Source organism: Calypte anna, chromosome 5A (genome assembly GCF_003957555.1).
Source record: "Calypte anna isolate BGI_N300 chromosome 5A, bCalAnn1_v1.p, whole genome shotgun sequence".
Lineage (NCBI taxonomy): Eukaryota > Metazoa > Chordata > Aves > Apodiformes > Trochilidae > Calypte > Calypte anna.
In genome coordinates, this window is record NC_044251.1 from 31071685 (window position 1) to 31091095 (window position 19411).

The following is a 19411-nucleotide window of genomic DNA, read 5'->3' on the forward strand; positions in this document are numbered from 1 at the left end:
AACACGAGTGGTATTCATACGCACTGGATGTGCTCTACATTTATAGAGTCCTCTATATACTAATATACTCAGGCATGTTGCTTTGGTCTCTCTCATTTCTAAGCACAGCCAATGGCTCGCTTGCTTCTTTGGTCTGCACTGAGCATTAAACAGACATTTCCTGAATAGGTGCCACCACTTAATGTATCTAACTGGCTTGGGTGTACATGTATATACATGGTTTCTCTTTCTCCATGCATTACTTTTCAGTTAACATCAATTAATTTCCACCAGTTTATGGTTCAGTCCCTCATCTTCTCTGATCCTTATGCAATCTGGTTTAAATTGCGTATTTTGAATAAAACTGTATCACCATACAACATAAGACTCAAAGCAGTCTGCTCTGAAAATCCTCATCTATTGATCCCTACAAGCCAACAGCAGCGTGCTCCCTTTGCTTCTTATATTTTAAACGGTTAAAAATCAACCCAGAACCTCCATATTCCTTGTCCTGTGGCGCCTTCGTTTCAGAGCCTAAGCGCCCTCAGCGATGAGCTTTATTTAAAGCTCTGTAAACACACTCAGAAGGTGCAGCATCCTTCCTGACCTCCTACCGCTAAGCACCGCCTCCACCCAGGGAAGCATGTACGCATGCATGGATGCGAGCACAAACACACGCATATATATTTTTATATGTATATTGTCCTGCCAGGCTGTTGCACCTTCTAGGCGTATGTGGGGGTACAAGCCCCCCTGACTGGTACCCTATGGGCTCTTTAAGAGGGCCGGCCCCGCCCGCATCCCTCCTCACAGCCGAGCCCTCCCCGGCCCAGTCCGCACACCCAGCTGCCCGGTGCCTCCCTGGGCCTGCTTTTCACCACTGCCGGGGAGTCTTGGGCTTCGGCCCGCCCTTTGCCCGGGCAGGGGAGGCGGGGCTGGAACCAGGCTCCGTGGGCCATGGAGGCGCTGGAGGTGGTGGGGGGTCTGTTGCTGGCCCTCTCCCTTCTGGCCTTCGGTCTGTACTGCTCCTACGTGCGATACATCCACGCCAAGTACGACCACATCCCCGGCCCGCCGCGGGAGAGGTAAGGGGCAGGCAGGGCCGGGCTGAGGCGATGGCGACCCGGGGTGGCGTTTTCATGTGTCTGCAGAGCGATTCCCACCGCTGGCGTTAGCACCGCCGGGCTGTTCTCGCTGCCGGGCTGGAGCCATGAGAAAGTGTCATAGCAGAAAGCAAACACTTCATTCAGCCCGTAACTTTGCGGGGCGAGCTGCCGGGACGGGCCAGGACGGGCCAGGACCTCTCTGCGGTGGGCAAGGACAGGAAGGGACCAGCGCAGCAGCGAAGAGCACGGCGGGCGCCCCGCCCCGCTCTGCATCTACGCCTGGCTGGCTTGGCCTGGTGGGTGGGACGTGCGCCATCTGCCCCGCTGGTGGCTCCAGGTGGCCACAGGAGACTGACATGACATCTAGGCTGTGCGTCGGCTTCTGACACCAAAGGGACTCGACCGGCAGCACCAGCCATGAAGGAGGGCCTCTCTGTTGCCGGAGCAGCACAGCCTGCGCTCCCGCACCAGTGTCACCGAGCGCCAAGGGGCACAGTGATACTAACTCCAGCAGGCACCTTCCCTGCTTTCCCTCGTGAGCTACGTGTTTGGTTTCTGCCAAAAAAAATTGTGTCATAGGTGATAGAATCCAGTGAGAAGGGCACTTGCAGAGCAGTGGCACTGCTGTCACAAGGAGACATGGTTATTTCAGGAGTCTGTGAGCTTCCCATTCAGCCTCACCCTTCGGTGCTCTCTGTAACATGTCATGGGAAGAGGCACCACACCAATGCTTTCTTACACAAACAGTCCTTACACAAACCAGGCTTGGCTGCCTAACTAAAGTTTCAGCCTACTTCTGTAATAGGGGTCAGATGTTAAGATTAGAGAGAGGAGAAACTTGGTCATACAGGTTCCTACTTGTCCTTGGGTTCATTTTGAAGTTTCATAGAATCATAGAATCGGCTGGGTTGGAAGGGACCTCAGAGATCATCAAGTCCAACCCTTGCTCCACTACTGCTGCAGTTACTAGACCATGGCACAGAGTGCCACATCCAGTCTCTTTTTAAATATCTCCAGGGATGGGGAATCCATACTTCCCTGGGCAGCCCATTCCAATGCTTGATCACCCTCTTGGTAAAGAAATTCTTTCTAATATCCAACCTAAACCTCCCCTAAACTTAAGACTGGGCCCTCTTGTCTTGCGGAGAGTTGCCTGGGAAAAGAGACCAACCCCCACCTGGCTACAACCTCCTTTCAGGTAGTTGTAGAGAGTGATGAGGTCTCCCCTGAGCCTCCTCTTTTCCAGGCTGAACAGCCCCAGCTCCCTCAGCCTCTCCTCATAGGGTCTGTGCTTGAGTCCTTTCACCAGCCTGGTTGCCCTCCTTTGGACCCGCTCCAGGACCTCAATATCCTTCCTGAACTGAGGGGCCCAGAACTGGACACAGTACTCGAGGTGTGGCCTCGCCATGGCTGAGTACAGGGGCAGAATCACTTCCTTGGAACTGCTGCCATGCTGTTCCTGATACAGGCCAGGATGCCATTGGCCTTCTTGGCTACCTGGGCACACTGTTGGCTCATGTTCAGCTTCCTGTCAATCCAGACTCCCAGGTCCCTCTCTGTCTGGCTGTTCTCCAACCACTCTGTCCCCAGCCTGTAGCACTGCATGGGCTTGTTGTGGCCAAATGGCACATGCATGGGGTTGTTGTGGGTGAAATAACACCCCAGAATGATGGCAGCCCCGTGGCTGCTTTTCTGTCCCTTTGAGGCTTAATGTTGATGATCAGCCTATGGTCCTTCTCAGGAAGGTTTCTCATACTGATATGTCCAAGTGGAAACTTGTATGTCATGTAAGCCCACAGTACTTAATAGCTTTTCAAAAGTATAAATTTCCAGGGACAGTCCAAACTCCACATTTCAGTACACGTTGCACAAAACACTTCCACTCCTAAATGTCCAAAGTAGGGAGATCAAATACCTCTAGCTCTGAAAACACATTATATTTAAAAAGAAAGATTAAACAGTTATCTGTGTGGTGGTGGTCCCCCCAGTACAAGAAAGACATTAACAAACTGAGTTGAGGATAGCTGGGATACCTGGGAGGCTGAGAGATGGGCTTGCTTTGTGTGGAAAAGAGGATCCACTGGACGTTTTTAGCTGCCTATTCAGTGGTTATGAAAAGATGGATCCGAACTCTTCTTGGAGTTGCAAAATGAAGGATGATGTACAGAAGTTGTCTTGAGGGAAATCCCAGTTAGATGTAAAGCAAAATACCTTCATGTGTTTTGGGAACGTATGAGTGCTTGAATGCTGGCACAAGTGACTGAATGAGGCCCTGAGCTGTGTAGCACTCACAGGTAAGTGTAGTCTGAAGCAGGGGACTGGGCTGGTAACCTCCAGGGGGCCTTGACAACTCAAATTCGTCTGAAATGGGATTCATCAAAATCTAAACACTTCTCAGCTGAGACTGTATGTGACAAGCTGGAGAAGAGCATCACCAGAAGCAAAGGCTGGCTTGTGTCCAGCTTACTGCCCACTGAGACCAGCCCCCAGGTTGTGGGTAGCAGATCTGCTGTGCACCTGCAGCCTGTATCGTTTCAAGGTGTTACTCTGTCCCACATGCATGATTTTTCCTTTTGCCCTTGGCTCTTTCTGACAAAAGCATAAGAAAGTCTTGGTTTAGGATGAAGTACAACAGGATCTTATCAACACTTCAAGACTTTGTGTAAGCTCTTACAGCTGCATGATGACAAGATTATATTAATGCCCTTGATTTCCTGGGCTGACTTACTTTATCAGTATTAACAGCATATCTCTAAAGGAGAATGGTGCAGGACAGTTTGGAAAAGTGAGTCCTAGTGGCTTTGTATCATTTTTACTGCATGAATGGCTCATCTGTGAAGAGAAAGGCATCTCTCTATTATGAAGCAAACCTTTGTAGATATAATAGCAAGAAATATATGTTTGCAGATGATAGTGTCACATAGGTGTATATCCTAAAGCAAGCATTTGCTTAGGATTTTTCTATGCAGTAAGTAGTTAGTACTTATCATGAATGAGAAGGGAATGGATGTTTTAGGGCAATTTAAACACCTGAGTTAATTAGCTAGTGATAGGACAGGGGATGAAAAATTATCTCTGAGGATTCATGTGTCACACAGGAGCCATGAGTGGTACCTTCCTCCATGCTCTGCAGATAGACCGCATTCCCAGATTTTTCTGTTGCCTAACTGTTTGAGTGCTTGTTATTTTAATTACCTCCAACAGTAATAAACTAAGGGTGTATTTTCCCCCTGTTACTTGTTTATACTGAAAAGGATAATAGCATGGCTGGCTGTCTCTCAAATGAAAAACAGATCTCCAGCACTGTTTGGTTCATTTAGAGAGGAGCTTGGCCAAGTCTTCCTTCAGATATATGCAAACCAGTGGGAATTTGCCACTCACAGCCAAAGGAAGGAATTGATCTCTAACTTCTTAATATATTTGAATAGTTAAGCCCTTTTATTAATTTCTGCAGTTTCCAGATTAACCAGTGATTATCCTTGTAGGTTGTTCTCTTTTTTTTTTCTTTTTCAGCATTTGAGGTGACATGGCCTTAGAAAGATTCTAGGTTTTACTCAGTTTAACTCCATTGACACAAGTGAAGTTATGCTTATCAGTGAAGATATGCTCATCAGTTATGCTTATACTTATGAGTATGCATTAAAGAATATTCAGTGCAAGTGTCTGTTGAATCTATAGAAACAGTAGTTGCTGTGGAGATTCAGTCAGTGAGGCAAAGAGCAAAGCAATTTGCTGGGACCTCCTGCCCAGGTCCAAACCTCTCCAATAATACAGGTGCAAACAAGACCTTGTCCTGCATCTCTGCAGTGGTCTTCCTGGCTGTTGGAGTGCAGCACCTTGACCCTAGTCCCCCACTTACTCTTGTAAGGGTTGGGCATCAGCACAGATAGGTGTTATTTTTATCCTTCCTTACAAGGAGAAAAACATGAGCAATTCTTGTATTGCATGACTGAGCAACAAAGATTGCTGTCCATACAAAACCTTATGTTGGCATTCTCCTGACACTCTTAATCTTCATTTTCTGCAGCTTTTTATTTGGACATCTGCCGATCTTGTGGAGAATGCTGAAGAAACAAGAGTTTATGCATGATCTGTTCCTGCAGTGGTAAGTTCAGACACATAATTAACATTGCAAGGAATAGCCCGGTAGCACAAATTGGGAAATCAAGGCACAGAGGTCCTGAATTATATATTAAGCATTGATCAGAAGATTTGTAGAAGATCTAGGGAGAGAAAGGATTGTTCTTTTTCTTAATGGCTTTATTTGCTGAAGATTGCAGTAGTTCCCCATTAGTGGTACTTTGGTCTGTTACATATTGGTGGTTTGTAGCATAATTTTTTTTTTCTTTCCCCTTCTCATAGGGCAGAGAAATACGGACCTATTGTACGGTTTAATGCCTTTCACAGAGTCTCAGTAATGATTCTGACTCCTGAAGGAGTGAAGGTACTGCCACGTAAAGCCAAATTGACAGGGGGGGATCAGCCTGTCCCTCCAGAAAGAGAAGGGTGGTGCTTGATGTTCAGGGAATTGTGGTACAGACAGTCTGTGCCTGCAGAAAGAGCGGCCCTGGCTGGGTTGAGAGAATGAGGTATTCTGCTCTCCAAACTATCCTGATTTATTTTCTTCCTTGATTAATTGATTTACTTTGTTATTGTTATTTAAACAGCAGATATAGCAAGCATACATTATTTTCTGAAAAAATGCCTCTCTGCAAAAAATTAATATCTCAAATGACTGAGGCACAAGGGACTGAATTTCTTTCTGTAAAACTTTGCACTAACTGCAGAGTGAGATTTTGGGTCACTGGGCAAAAAGTGCTTGAGGCATGCAAAAGAAGTTAGTAGCATGGGAACTGGGGAATCAGGGCACACCAAATAATTCATCTAGTCTTCAGACTGTTGCTACATGAGGAAAAGAGTGAATGTGTGAGTGGCTTTTTATGTTTTGGCTGGGAAACAGATTGCACCCAGTATTCAGTGACCTGAGGTTTGATTTTAGGAGTTCTTGATGTCACCTCAGTACCCAAAGGATCGTCTGGTGTATGGTCGAATCTCCAACTTATTTGGTGAGAGGTAGGTGAAACCCATCTGAAGCCGTTGTGATCTGAAGATAAGAGAAAGATAAATAACATAACAGGCATGATACTTATTTTGACTCAGACCATTTAGTGTTGGGATTAATGACTTATTTGAGACATATGTAAGCAACATATACCTTCTAAATAATGTGTCAAGTCAAATGTCCTGCCAGTCAGGGAGGAGGTTATGCTAGATTTTTTTTTACTTTCATAATTTTTTTTCCTCCCGTGGATGTTCAGTTAGTCTCAGAGTAGTTTGCTCAAGATAATCACCAAAATTTTCACTTAGATTTTAAAGCCCTGCATTATTTCTTAATGCTTGGGAGTTTCTGGCTCCTAAGCTCAGTAACAATATTGGGATTTTTCTCTGTTGGCCTGAAGATTTAAAAACCATAATAATCCATTTATTATATTAGTTGCTTGCATAACACCTGTAATGAACCAGCACCTTAGTGGACTCAGCAATCCACACCTTCCAAGCAAAACATGACAGCTCAGTCATTGTCCACAGTGGTGCAGTGACTGTGTACTCAAAGCAGCATGTTACTCCCTGCACATAGGAAAAATAAAAGTAGATGGGAAGAGTTATTTTTGTGACTACAGAGGCTTTGTCTGTCTCCCTTGCTGAAAACTGCTCTTTTCCTTGTTTTCCTAAATGCTAGGTTTATAGGGAATGGCTTGGTAACTGTTTGCAACCATGAGCATTGGCACAAGCAGAGGAAGATAATGGATCCAGCTTTCAGCCGAACGTAAGGCACATATCTCTGGGATGATCTAGCTATTATTTCTGCTGTATTTTCATGATTCTCCCTATCTTCCTCCCAATTTTATTTGATATTTAGAAAGAGAAAAAAAACATACAGTGACAAAATTGAGTGTTACTTAGAGTCCAGTGCACCATTTCCATGACAAGCATAATTTGAGCAGACTTCTCATGGGGTAGTGACACCCATATGAGCTCAGCAATAGCAGAAAGGTCCCAGGGTTTCATATCCAGCAGTGTGGTAGTGGCTGCTTTATCCTGTTGGAAAACAGACCTCACAGATTTTATGTGGGCAAGCCTTATCATTCACCTGAGTGATTTGCTATGGCTGTTGGTCTGGTTTTCTTGGGTGTGCTGAGATACTTTGCATTGAGGGGCTGAAGATAAAGTCCATTTACCTCAGCATGCACAGGCCAAAACCCATTGCCATGACAGCTGTTGTTTAAATGGCAGGACAGAGCAGGGCTACTGTAAGAATTTAGGTCATTTTATCTGTTTGTTTTTTAATTTATTAAGGCAAAATTATAAATTTAAAAAAAAAACCTTTACAGTTTTCAATGGGAAATAATGAAAATATCTCTGCCTGAGCAGCAGTGTCCTCTCCATAGCCCACATCATGCATTTTTATTGATTGCTCAGCTACCTGATTGGTCTGATGGATACTTTTAATGAAAAAGCAGAGGAGCTGATGGAGAAGCTAGAAGAAAAGGCAGATGGAAAAAAAGAGTTTAGCATGCTGAAGATGATGAACAGAGTGACTATGGATATCATTGCAAAGGTACAAGTTGTCTGCTTTCCTGTTTCCTCCATGACTTGCAGGAAGGAATGGAAGTAATGTGTACTGGCAGCAGGATAGGATCTGGAGTTGGAGCCAGGGAACACCAGCTTTACCCAGCAGTGCCAGAAGAGATGATAAGACTGGTTCTGCCACTTCCATTTGGGCTGAGCCATAGCAAGGGGCAGTTAGGGAAGGGTCTGTAGAGCCTAGGTGTGGCCTACAGGATGGTGACCCTCTGCTCTTACTGCCTTGGAGCTCCCTCCACTCCCTGCCAAAAGGGGCCTGCTATTGCTTGGTCATGCGTGGATGTTGTGTTAATGACCATAATATGTCAGCATGAAGGCTGCTTTATGCTGGCTTTTCCTTTCTCTATGCAAAGCAGTTTGGGATGAATAGAGAGTAATAGTAAACTGCTAATCCCCCCAGTTAAGAACAAAGCATAGTGTAGATATTAGCTTTTCCTCATAGCCTCCTCCAAGGCAGGATATATCCTGAGGTATTTTTATGGAAAAAGGCTGTCCTGCACTTTACATTAGTCTCAGGGAGGCAGGAGGATGCAGTGAGTTGCTGCCTCTTTCTCTCCTGCTTCTCAGGTGGCCTTTGGCTTGGAATTAAACGCACTGAGCAATGACCAGACACCTTTCCCTCATGCTGTGACCATGGTTTTGGAGGGAATGACAAAGCAGCGCATCCCCTTCATACGGGTCTGTATGCACTTCACTTCAGTCCTCTCTCTTTGCATCTTTGCCCCTGCTCCTGCACGAGTGGGCCAGAGCTGTACAAGGTCCAAGTATAACAGCAAGGCTCAGCAGCAGTGAGCTGCTTTATCTCCAGTGTGGATTGAGATAAAATTAATTAGTGCTATAAAACACTCAAAAAATTAATATTAGCAGTTAATGCTTCCTTTCTTTCTGTCTATCTTTCCCCGTGCAGGTATTCTCATATGGTTTTATACTTTCATACCCATCACTACAAAAATTGAATATTTTTGCTGTTTCTCCATTACATTTCTCAAAACGGAAGAAATTTGAACTTTCTTACCATAAAAAATGTATTTTTGACCAAAATTAATAGGCTACGAAACTAGTGATGTGATCTGAAGTATTTAAGTTAAAAATCATTCTGCAGTTTCTTATGAAAGCTATAACAGGTGTTTAGAGCTCCCATTTTCCTTTTTGAACCCATAGAGGAGATTCTTTATTGCATGCTGCAGTTTCTCTCCATGGGAAGGTGAGGAATATTGCTTACAGTGCTCCAAACGTTAGCTCTGACAAGGTGAGACATCAGCATGCCCAGATCAGGGTATTTCTCATTTCAGCACAAACCCCTCATCTTGGAAAAGTTCACTTCATTCAATGGAGAGCAGATGTTCTTGTGACAAATGTTATTTAGCAGAAAATAAGGTGCTCACTTGAAAAATAACACTTGGCTTTTTTCTTTTATCAGCAAGAGGAATAAAATGACCCTAAAAATTCTGTGTTCAGTACATGCCAGGAAAACAGAAGCTGGTAAAGGAGGTCAAAGAGAGTGTGAGGCTGCTGCGGCGTGTGGGAAAGGAGTGCATTGACCAGAGGAGAGAGGCCATCCAGAGTGGGAAGGAAGTCACCATGGATATTCTAACACAGATACTGAAAGGAGATGGTAGGGGTCACAGTGTTAGAGTTAATTCATCTGTGGTGTGTTTTGCCATGAGATTTGGGGAGGCTTATTTTGGGGATCTGAACTTTAATACTCTGATGTCTTTAGGAGGGTTTTTTCACACTGAAGATAGAGTTGCTTTGAAAATTCACCTGTTTCTTTGTGTTGGATCAAATGCTGATCACAAGTCCCTGCAGAGTTGCCTGCTTGGCATCCTTTCCTGATGCCACCTCAGACAAAATGTTCAAAGCAGAGCAGAATATTGTGACTGTTTCAGCTGGGCACAGGGATGTTTTCTAATCTTGTTTGATTCTCTCTCTTGACAGCTCTGGAGGAAACAAGAGATGATGAAAACATTCTGGATAACTTTATCACTTTCTTTGTTGCTGGTTGGTAGCTTTTTTAATGTTTGGATATGTCTTGTGTGAAGCTGTACTTGGGTGATCATTTGTAGGGACATGATTAATGTCATTAATGTGATGCTGCTGTAACCAGGAGCCACTTGGTTGGAAGGCAACAGTTCTACACTTGCATGGGACCAGCTGGGTGAGGTCTGAAGAGAGCTCTTGGTTTTCTCATAGGCAAATGATATGATAACCTCCTTTGCTCTTATCAACACAGCAAATAATGCCAGGCCAGTGGTTTCCAACTGGCAGTGTAGAGGGCAGCAACTGCCCTCTGTGGTGCAAGGCTGTTCCTCACAGGGTTCTAGCTCTTCTTCCCAAATCCTGCTGAGCGCCACTGAAAGCATCTTTAACATATTACACATATCTTTGTGCTGCTTCACCCACACAATTAAATGCCATCTTTGCTTTAAGAGCATTAGTCAGTGGTTGAGAGGAGAGGGCACTGTCAAGAATTCAGGATACTAGATGATGTGTGAGGTAAACAACATGGGAAGATCAGTCTTGCAAGACTGTAGTGTTCAGGTTCCTAAGGTGTGGTCAAAACAGTGTTATTTCATGAAACAGACTATTGCAGCAGATACGTCTTTGAAGAAGTCTGTTTTCTGTAATGCTTCAAAATAATACAGTTACCTGTCCCTGAAAAAAATGAAAAATACCCATGCAGAGCAGACATTTCAAAGAAAGACGGGAGTTCTGTTTCCCCCTAAGACCAGTACATACTTGGCTTCCCAACAGGACTATATGTACCATAATACAACAAGACAAGTATTGACCCTCCTGGTGGGGAGCTCATAAGATGCTGTGTGCACAGTAGATGCTCTGTGCAGCCACTGCACTTGAACAAGACAGCTTGTATCTTTGCCTGCTGCTTTGTTCTTTTCATTCTTGGAAGCTCCTTACACAGAATTTATATACCTTCTACAGGTGTCCTTTAATTTATAGCATACTTGATATTAAACATTTGGGGCGTGATGTTTAAATTTTCCAGTTCACACTTGCACTAGTCGACCATCTTTGTATCATACTATTTCATACTATTATTTCATACTTTAAACCCATTATTTTGTGTTACTAGGTCATGAAACCACTGCCAATCAGTTGTCATTTACAGTAATGGCTCTGGCTCAACATCCTGAAATACTGGAAAGGTACGTGCTCTCCAACTTGTTGTTAATTCCTCAAAAATTCTTGTGTTTCTTCCTAAATAAACAGTTATATAGTCCCAATATATTTTAAATTTTTAAAAAGCTGAAGATTAATTAATTTCAGTTCCATCTAAGTGATTTTTTTCAAAGCCTTTACACAAAGCTGGTCCTGAGTCCTGCCTGATTTCGGCCGCACTGTAGGCCCATTGCTCCATCCTGATAGAAGGCACAAGTTGAGGCAGGCTGACTGCGAATCAGCAGGCATTCTGCCTGAGGATGGGAATCAAAGTCCAACCAAATGTCTGAAAAGTAAAAAAATGTAATTTGTCAACTTGCCTAGCAAGAAATGGGCGTCTGCAACTAACATTTTTTAATTTTACTGCAGGCTTCAGGCTGAAGTGGATGAAGTTCTTGGTGCCAAGAGAGACATTGACTATGAGGATCTTGGCAAACTCACTTACTTATCTCAGGTACTGTAGGAGTGAGGTAAAATACCTGTCAGAGCAGTTTGGTAGTACTTCTGCCATCTCACAGGACTGCCAATAGGAGTTCCACACTTAAAACTTTAAGAGCAATGCTTGTATTTGATCCTGACAGTGTTTGTCCCCAGAGAGTCATCAGGCAGATACCATGAGCTGTTTGCAGCAGCCCAGCCTTGTTGGGAAGGATACTCCTCCAGTTTACTTCCAAAATCCCACTTCTGCTTCACTGCTTGCTTTAATTGTTACCAGTCTGGGAGCTAGAGCAGTTGCTTAATCCCAACCTGTTGAAGCTGAAATCATAGCTGTATATTAAGAAGGGTTTGCAACTTCAAGGCCAACCTATGTGTGAGTCCCAGGCAATTCCCAAACTCATAACTCTAATTTTTTTATTATTATTGTTAATATATTTCCAGCTATGATCTCACTGCATGCCCTAAGATCAGTGGGATTTGAGTACTTAAAAAGTAATGGCCGTTTTTGGCAATTTTTATTCTTTATTTTTCAAGTCTTTAGTCACTCAGAGGGAAAAAAAGTTTGGTCTTAAATGAGGTCTTGTGTATAGAAATACTTGTTGGTAATGAACTGCAAAGCCAAGACCTGGCTACTTGCCAGCATTTGTGTTATGTATCCTATTTTATAAGGTGGGGGACACTGTTAGCCCTCAGGAGAGGCTGAATCACAATCCTGGCAGCTATTCTCCCTGCTTAAATTTCCTGTGATTTTATTAGTATGCCGTGATCACTATTCTCTTAATCTGCCCTGTTGAGGTGGGTGATGGTGTTCTGCCATTTGCCATATCCAATCCTACTGTGCTTTGACAGTAGATAGTTTTAAGAGGTGTATTTCTTATAAGTAAGAGGTGATGTGTGATTACAGAAATCAGCAGGTTTCCTTAGGCTTTTCCAAACACCATCACAATTATGCCACTCCAATTAGGACAGGGTATCTAAGCCTTTCAGTTTTTAAGACAGATCACATGAAAGCCTCTCAAAGCAGACCACTTATTTAACAGAACAAACTTGGATCAGTACAACCAAAATTACTGTCACCCTTGGTCAGAGACAGTCTATCAGTGGAGTATCAGAGACCATGGGACTCCTGTCACTCAGTTGAGTCTGAACCCTTTTGTCCACGCTTCTTTTTCATTAATCCACTTGTACATGCACACTGTTAATTGCATTTGCAGTGAGATGCTAATGGACTCTGCTAATTAGGTTTCACTTTGATGAAATAAGTCATTCTTACAGCTCACTGCCACCAAAAGGAATGTTCTCATTCCATTTTTTTTCTCTGTTCCCTATTCATTTTCCTTTGCCAGGTTGTTTTTTGTCATTTTGGTGGTCTAACCTGGCTCAGCTCCCTGAACAGCAGAAGCCTGGACAAAGGCAGGAGTGGGAGCACAGTGCTGAGAGCGGGAAGGAGGTGGGAGCAACCACCCATCCTTGAGGCATCTGGTGCCAAGAAAGGGTCATTGGGGTGTGAGACTTCACTCTTAGATACCTCTTTGAATTTGCTTACCAGTAATTTTTCACTTAGTTGTTGACCTGACTTGAGGTGTTAAATCTGTTCAATGTGTGGTCTTTCTTGTGGTTTTTGCAGCTTTTTCTCTGTTTTACCAGCTGTAAGATAGAACCAGCCTGAAGGAGCTGACTTGGCTGTATATTTTGCCAACAGGAGTCCAAGGAAGATAGACCAGCATCTGTTCAACAAGTCAGAACTCCCACTTAACCAAAGCAAAAGGCTGTAGGGAGGTGGTTAATTTTTTATTTGCTTCCTACACTGTATTAGCTAGCTGACCTTTTGTGCATTTCACTCGCACAGGTTCTGAAGGAATCGCTGCGGCTGTACCCACCTGTCCCAGGCACATTACGCTGGATGGAGAAGGAACACGTTATCAATGGCATCAGAATTCCTGCAAACACGACACTTGTTGTGAGTCCTGTCCACCAGCAGCTGCTTTTAGCTGCTACAGTCGATCCAGATATTATGGATCTGCTTATCAGAGGGCCAGAATCCTCCCTGGGGATATTTCTACTGGCCTCTCTGACATCTCATCCAAAACTGGGGTATGAACTGGACTTTTTACCTGGAGAGTGGAAAGCAGTTATGATTTTGTACCTGTGACAACAAAGAGGCATTTTCAGTCTGCTGCTCCTGACTAACATATATAAATTCTCTCCTGACAGTTCAGCACTTACATAATGGGAAGGATGGAAAGGTATTTCAAGGATCCATTCACTTTCAATCCAGACCGATTTAGCAAAGATGCACCTAAGTGAGTTTTGTTTTACTCTCAGGTTATTAAATATCTAATAAGGAACTATTAATAAAACTACTTTTCTATTCCAGTATGAGTAGCACTAAAGCCTTATCCAAGTGCATATAGAGAGCAATAATATGCAGCTTCTGTTCAGAAGTTCTTTATACCACATGATACCTTACAAAAAAAAAAAATCAATACTGCTGTTATTTTATTTTGAGGTAAAAAAACAAGGCTTGAGCAAAAGCCAGGTTGAATGTTTGTTTTAATGCAATATAGACATTTAATGTGTGTCACCCCTGGCTCCACGATGCTTGAAGTGTCTCTACATTAGGGAGTACAAGGGACAGAAAATGTTGCTCAGCTGTATAGGCAGGCAGCCTAAGCCTAATCCATGGATGGGAGTGCAGTAGGAGAGACCAAGGACCTAAACAGTTGGTGCTGATCCCTGCACCTAATTCCATCTAACTACAGCCTAAAGTTATTCTGTTCCCCCTGAACCAAATGCCCCCTCACTCCCATGGTTCAGGACTGTTCAAAGGAGCAGTAATTGGGTGGATTGTTATGTCCCCATGACGGGCTGGAGAGCATTTAGAGTATTCTTCACATTCAGCTTTGAAACAAGGTTTGCACACACCAAAACAGCTCTGTAAGCTGAGCCATGGCGTAAGCAGAGCTGACAAGTAAACTTGCTGCAGAGCTCTATTGCTTCTCTGAAGCAAAAAAACATGGTGATTTGGAGATCGTCTTAACAAGTCAGGTAGGTGAGGTGGTGTTTAGACCATATCCTTGCTGCTGTGATGAAATATTTGCTTTTTTCTTTACAACCAAGGCATTAGAATGACAGGTCTGAACATTCTTCTCTGCAGGCCATATTACTGCTATTTTCCATTCTCTCTGGGCCCCCGATCCTGCATTGGGCAGGTGTTTGCACAGGTAAGCAGTGGCATGGAATGATGCTTTACTACAAGCGTTGGGCCGGCTCAGGGAGTGCTGTCTGTGGTAGGTGGTGCTGGGACCAAAGTCCACCCTGATTGTGCACTGACCCCTTCTCTCTAGAAGGAAGATTCCACCCCCCATGCCCATGACAGGGTGTATATCTCAAACACTGTCACGTGAGCAGACATACATGTACTGAACTGGTCCCACATGCAGCCAAGGTGCTGACAGGCTGCTTTCACACATAACTTTTCTGGGTCACCTTGCTTGGATCCAGATCCCTTGACAGGTCACAGCTGGGATTGCAGCCACGGTCAGGCACACAGATCTTTGTGCCTTTTGGTTGTCTTGAAACCAAAGCCCCAGGTGACTTTTCTTCATTCCAAAACTCAGTCAGCTGCAGCTGTTCAAGAGAACATTTGAAGTTTTACACCTTTATACAGAGCAGTGTGACACAAAACACTGACTTTACGTATTTGCTCTCATTGATGATGTTTGTTTTTTTCTTAACAGATGGAGGCAAAAGTGGTGATGGCAAAACTTCTGCAGAGGTTTGAATTTCAGCTGGTACCAGGGCAGAGCTTTAAACTCTTGGAAGCTGGAACTTTTAGGCCACTAGATGGAGTAATGTGTAAATTAAAGCCAAGGAGCTCTGCAAGAGGCTGCCAGGTGTGAACTGCACAGGAGAGGAGTATGACATGGTAGTGATGTTGAAGATCTTCACACTAATCAAAGGTTAGATTTTGCAGGCCCCTTTAGAGGATTACTGAACTGAAATTTTTCCTAGCCTCATCATTTACTGAAGAAAGCTTTAGGAGAGTCAACTCAAGATAGTTTGGAGCATCTTCAGTCTGGAAGTGTACCTGGAATTGCAAAGCCTGTTATTTTTCAGGGGTACTGTCTGGTTTTGACCAGACTTGGAAAAGAATATCCTTTGACTGGAGTATCCCTGGATCTACACAAACCTGCACTCAAATACCAGTTGATTGTTTCCACTGAGTTTACTAACAGCACATGTTCTAAATAAGTCCTTGTTCAGGACTTCCCTATTTACACAATTAAATCAGGAAATCTTAGTAGAGCACCAGATTTGGGCTGAACTTGGGAAAAGGAGTTTGGAGATACTCAGTCAAAACAATTTTCCCATCTTTGCTGTAAAGGAGAAGAACTATTGACAGGAGCAATCAAAAATCGGGGATTGAGGACACTTCCATGTTGCTTCTGCCTCATTTTTATTCAGCCTCTCCTACTTTTCTTATGGTATCATTCAGAGTAAATTCCGAATCCATGCTTTTGAAAGGGGCTTTCCTGCTTACTCCCCATATCCCATTCTCATTCTTCTGAATTCACTGGTCTTTTGGGGGAGTCTTGCTGGGAGGTTTATTTTTACCTGGATCATTTTCCTCATCTGGTTTACCAGGAAACTACACCAACACTTGGACCAGATGGCCTAGTAGGTACAGTAGGGTTGCAAGTAGGTGCCTGCAACCAAGTGCTACTTAAAGTGATATTGCTGCTGAAGAAATGTTTAACTTGAGACAGAGACAGGAGGGGGTCCTGCACTCTCTTCTTTGGCAGATGTGCCAAAATTGCTCACCACATGCAGGGTTGCAGCCTGGCTCTGTTGGAGAGAAAAATATTGTGACAATGCCACCTTCCAGAAAAAAGTGGATACCTAAAATGAATTTGCACCTATCATGAAATACCTACCATGAAATACAGGGAAATCAAGGCAATGGGTACTGTCACTCTTATTTCTTACCTTTTTTAATTAAGAGGGTTAGAAGCTAGTCTGAACACTGTCAGGTTTTCAAGGTGGTTTCCATGTCAAGAGAGTAACATCCAAGAGCTTTTTCTGCATCTGTAGCTGTTGCTCACCATCTTATTCAGTGCAGCATCAGGACAGCAGGCCAGTAAGGTGCATATGGCTTTTGATAACATAACTAACACCATACTGTGTATTAATAGGACTTACACCCAGAGGTAACAACACCTGTAATGCTTAGGTAGGTTTAGTCCATCTGTCAGTAGACAAGCTCTTCAATCCCATGTGCTTGAGATCTGCTTATATGCTCCAAGATGTTAATAAAATCTCATTGGGAAAACTGAGAATTTTCCAGCTGGATGTGTGTTCCTTGGAGATGATGCATTTGGGAGAGGGATGCTTGATGGCAGTCAGGCTAGGCATGCTAGTGATGTAACAAAAGGCTGAAGCCTGAGAATATGTCAAAGGGAAGGAAGTATCTCAGCACTGTAGGGGATGGCAGGAGAAGCTGTGAACAGCACAGAGAGCTCAAAAAACAGCTGGCAGATCATGCTGTGGAGATGAGAGATGCCACCACATCAGCTCTCTGCTTTGCCTTAGTAATGAATGAGTCAAGATGCAGTAGTTGTACAAACATGTATTCCCTTCTGCTGCTTCTGCAATGGGGACAGGTGTCTCCAAGGAGGACTCAAAGGGAGTGGTAGCATATTAAAACCCTGCAGGGAGTTTTGTCAGATCTCATCTGCCCAAGACTGGTGCTTCCTGCCACCTGCTCAGTGCTTACTCCCCTCAGAGGGTGCTCTTTCAGCACTCTGCAAGCCCAGATGCTATCCAGCTCTCCAGGGACTGCTGACAGGACTCGGTTCTTACACACCCAAGAGTTCTTGCCAGGCTGTCGCCTGTCGATTCTGATCGCTTTCCAGCAGATGGCAAGCTCTCCCTGTCGATGCATCCAACGGGATCAGCGATCTTCAGCCTTGACAGCTTCTTAGGAGACAGCCTGTCCTGGCTCCCTCCAGGGCATCATAGAGCAGGAGCTGATGATGCCCTGTGATGTGCAAACACCCCGCAGTGCTCTCACTGTTTTATCCAGCACTCCCAGCCAGGAGGTGATCCCTCGTCTGCCAAAACCAAAAGGAGCAGGTACAAAAAAGTTGCTTCCCGGGGCTCTGCACGCCAGCCACGTGGTGGTACAGGCTCTGCCAAACCCATTGAGGAGCTTCAGGTCACAAGTATCCAGGCTGACCCAGCTGTTACTCCCGTAGGGTATGAAGAAGCTGGGGGCTGCAGCTTTCATAGACAGCAGAGAGGATATTTTTCCTTATTCTGGGGAAAAGAAACATGTTAGTTCATTTTTATGGCAAGCAATCATTATCTGCTAGGGACTGTGGCCAGTAAGGCAAAAAGCAGAGCAAGGACTGTCTCCCCTTCCTAGTGCTATTCCCAGCTGCTGGTAGGAGCAGTTCCTTTTTTTCTTTCCTGCCAAGGTTTAATGCTGGGCTAGCAATGAAATAATAGATGCTTTCTATTATTCCCTCTCCCTACCCAGACAGGGTAAAGAAATAGAATAAGGGAAGACCCATTGTGAAGATATTAAAGAGCTTCTTCCTCTTTCCAAATGGACTTCATTCAATTAGCTTCAATCTCACTCCATTTCCTTAGAAGATTACAGCACTGTAAGCCACAAGCAGACACTGGAGGATGTCCAGTGCCTGAGATGCCAGCAGCATCCAATAAGAGATTATGCTGGATCCACCAAAGCATCCTATCAGGGGACGCTGGTGCCAAGCACCAGGGAAGAGTCCAGCTCCTTGGAGTCTTCTCAGATATTCTGGTGGAGATTGATCTTGTCTTGCTTACTGTCACCTTCCATCTATTGCCTTGTTACGTTCTCCCCCCACTTCTGTTTGCACAAATACTCCAAGGAACTAAAAGCCATGCAAATGACCCTATGTTCCTCTGCTACATCCTTGCTGAAGCACTTTGCTGTTTTTCCCATTTAAGGTGTCAGCGCCATCAAGCCCACAAGACCACTTGTGTAGTGGTCTGGAAGACACCTTGCACAGCAGAGCCATAATCTTGGTAGGAATCCGGAAGTGCTACCATAAAGCAAATAAATTATCAATCGTTATTTTTATGTATCTGGGAGCCTTCTCTAAATAGGTCTTAATATTATTACAGTGTTGAGCACAGGCTGAAATGAGATGATACTACACTTGGCTGGCATCTATTGCTGTGGAAACACAGGTAAAAAATCACTTAATAGCTCTCCAGTAACAATGAATATTCATTAATATGACACAGACACTTGATACACACAAATACTTGATTTGAAAATAAGGAATTAAAAGAGTTATTAAGGTTAAAGAGCAATAGAGGAAATTCAGCTACCAAAAGAGCTGTTCTGGGATCAGCCCGTAACTTGTACGTGCATGGATAAGCACAGGTGGACTGATATTTTCTACATTATTTTACATACCAGCAGGCTGTGGGCTCAGCCTTCCCTCCACAAGCTCTGTTACCTGGAAATGTCCTGATTATTCATAGTTCAGTTTTTCTGCTGTCCTACAAGAGCAGTTTTGCTCTGCTGTGTGCTGCTGCTTGTACTCTTATCATGTATTGTCCTCTCTCCAGTAATGTTGACCTAATGAGAAGTGGAAGGGCAACCTTCTGCAGGCTTTTGGGAAAGAAGCTATCATTGATCACACATTCTTTGTCTCTATTAAAATGATCACTGGTCATGATAACTGTTCTGTTGTAACCTCTGAATATCTCTGTCCTCTGAGCTGTGATACTGGAGTCAAGTTTCTCAGGGATGTTTCATGAAGGTTTCTTTGCAGGAGTGGTTTGAGAAAGTGACCTGAGCTGTGTGTGCTCTGTGTTATGAGTAGGTCAGGAGGGAGACAACGCAGTACATGGAGTGAGGCAAGGAAGGAGATGAGAAGCAGACATGTCCAAAGGCAGTGGCAACACTGCAAGACCAAGTAGTCCCACTGCTTGATGATGGGCAAGACAAATCCTGTGAGATCTCTCCCACCGTGTCCTGCTGGTCTCCTTTTGGTGCAGGTAGA

General features: G+C 44.1%; 1 protein-coding gene across 2 annotated transcripts; it reads left to right on the forward strand.

Annotated features, from left to right (window-relative positions):
• The first annotated feature begins 815 nt into the window (after positions 1-815).
• Positions 816-15399, forward strand: LOC103530861 (cholesterol 24-hydroxylase). Of its 2 annotated transcripts, XM_008496456.2 has the most exons (15): positions 816-1064; positions 5113-5190; positions 5448-5529; positions 6085-6158; positions 6826-6912; positions 7566-7704; positions 8298-8408; positions 9189-9345; positions 9669-9731; positions 10825-10897; positions 11280-11364; positions 13198-13308; positions 13563-13651; positions 14506-14572; positions 15089-15399. In XM_008496456.2, exons 1-15 carry the CDS (start codon positions 937-939, stop codon positions 15248-15250), a joined length of 1506 nt encoding a protein of 501 aa, XP_008494678.1. In that variant the 5' UTR covers positions 816-936; the 3' UTR covers positions 15251-15399. The 2 variants fall into 2 exon arrangements, with proteins under 2 accessions (XP_008494678.1, XP_030308400.1); XM_030452540.1 differs by lacking the exons at positions 816-1064; positions 5448-5529 and having other exon boundaries at positions 5111-5190.
• The last annotated feature ends 4012 nt before the right edge of the window (positions 15400-19411 follow it).

Excerpts from the sequence above, each read along its gene's own strand:
- LOC103530861 (XM_008496456.2), top strand. The coding sequence starts at position 937 with ATGGAGGCGCTGGAGGTGGTGGGGGGTCTGTTGCTGGCCCTCTCCCTT. Across the intron at positions 5,191-5,447 it reads CATGATCTGTTCCTGCAGTG|GGCAGAGAAATACGGACCTA; the intron begins GTAAGTTCAGAC and ends CCCTTCTCATAG. Across the intron at positions 13,652-14,505 it reads TTTAGCAAAGATGCACCTAA|GCCATATTACTGCTATTTTC; the intron begins GTGAGTTTTGTT and ends TCTTCTCTGCAG.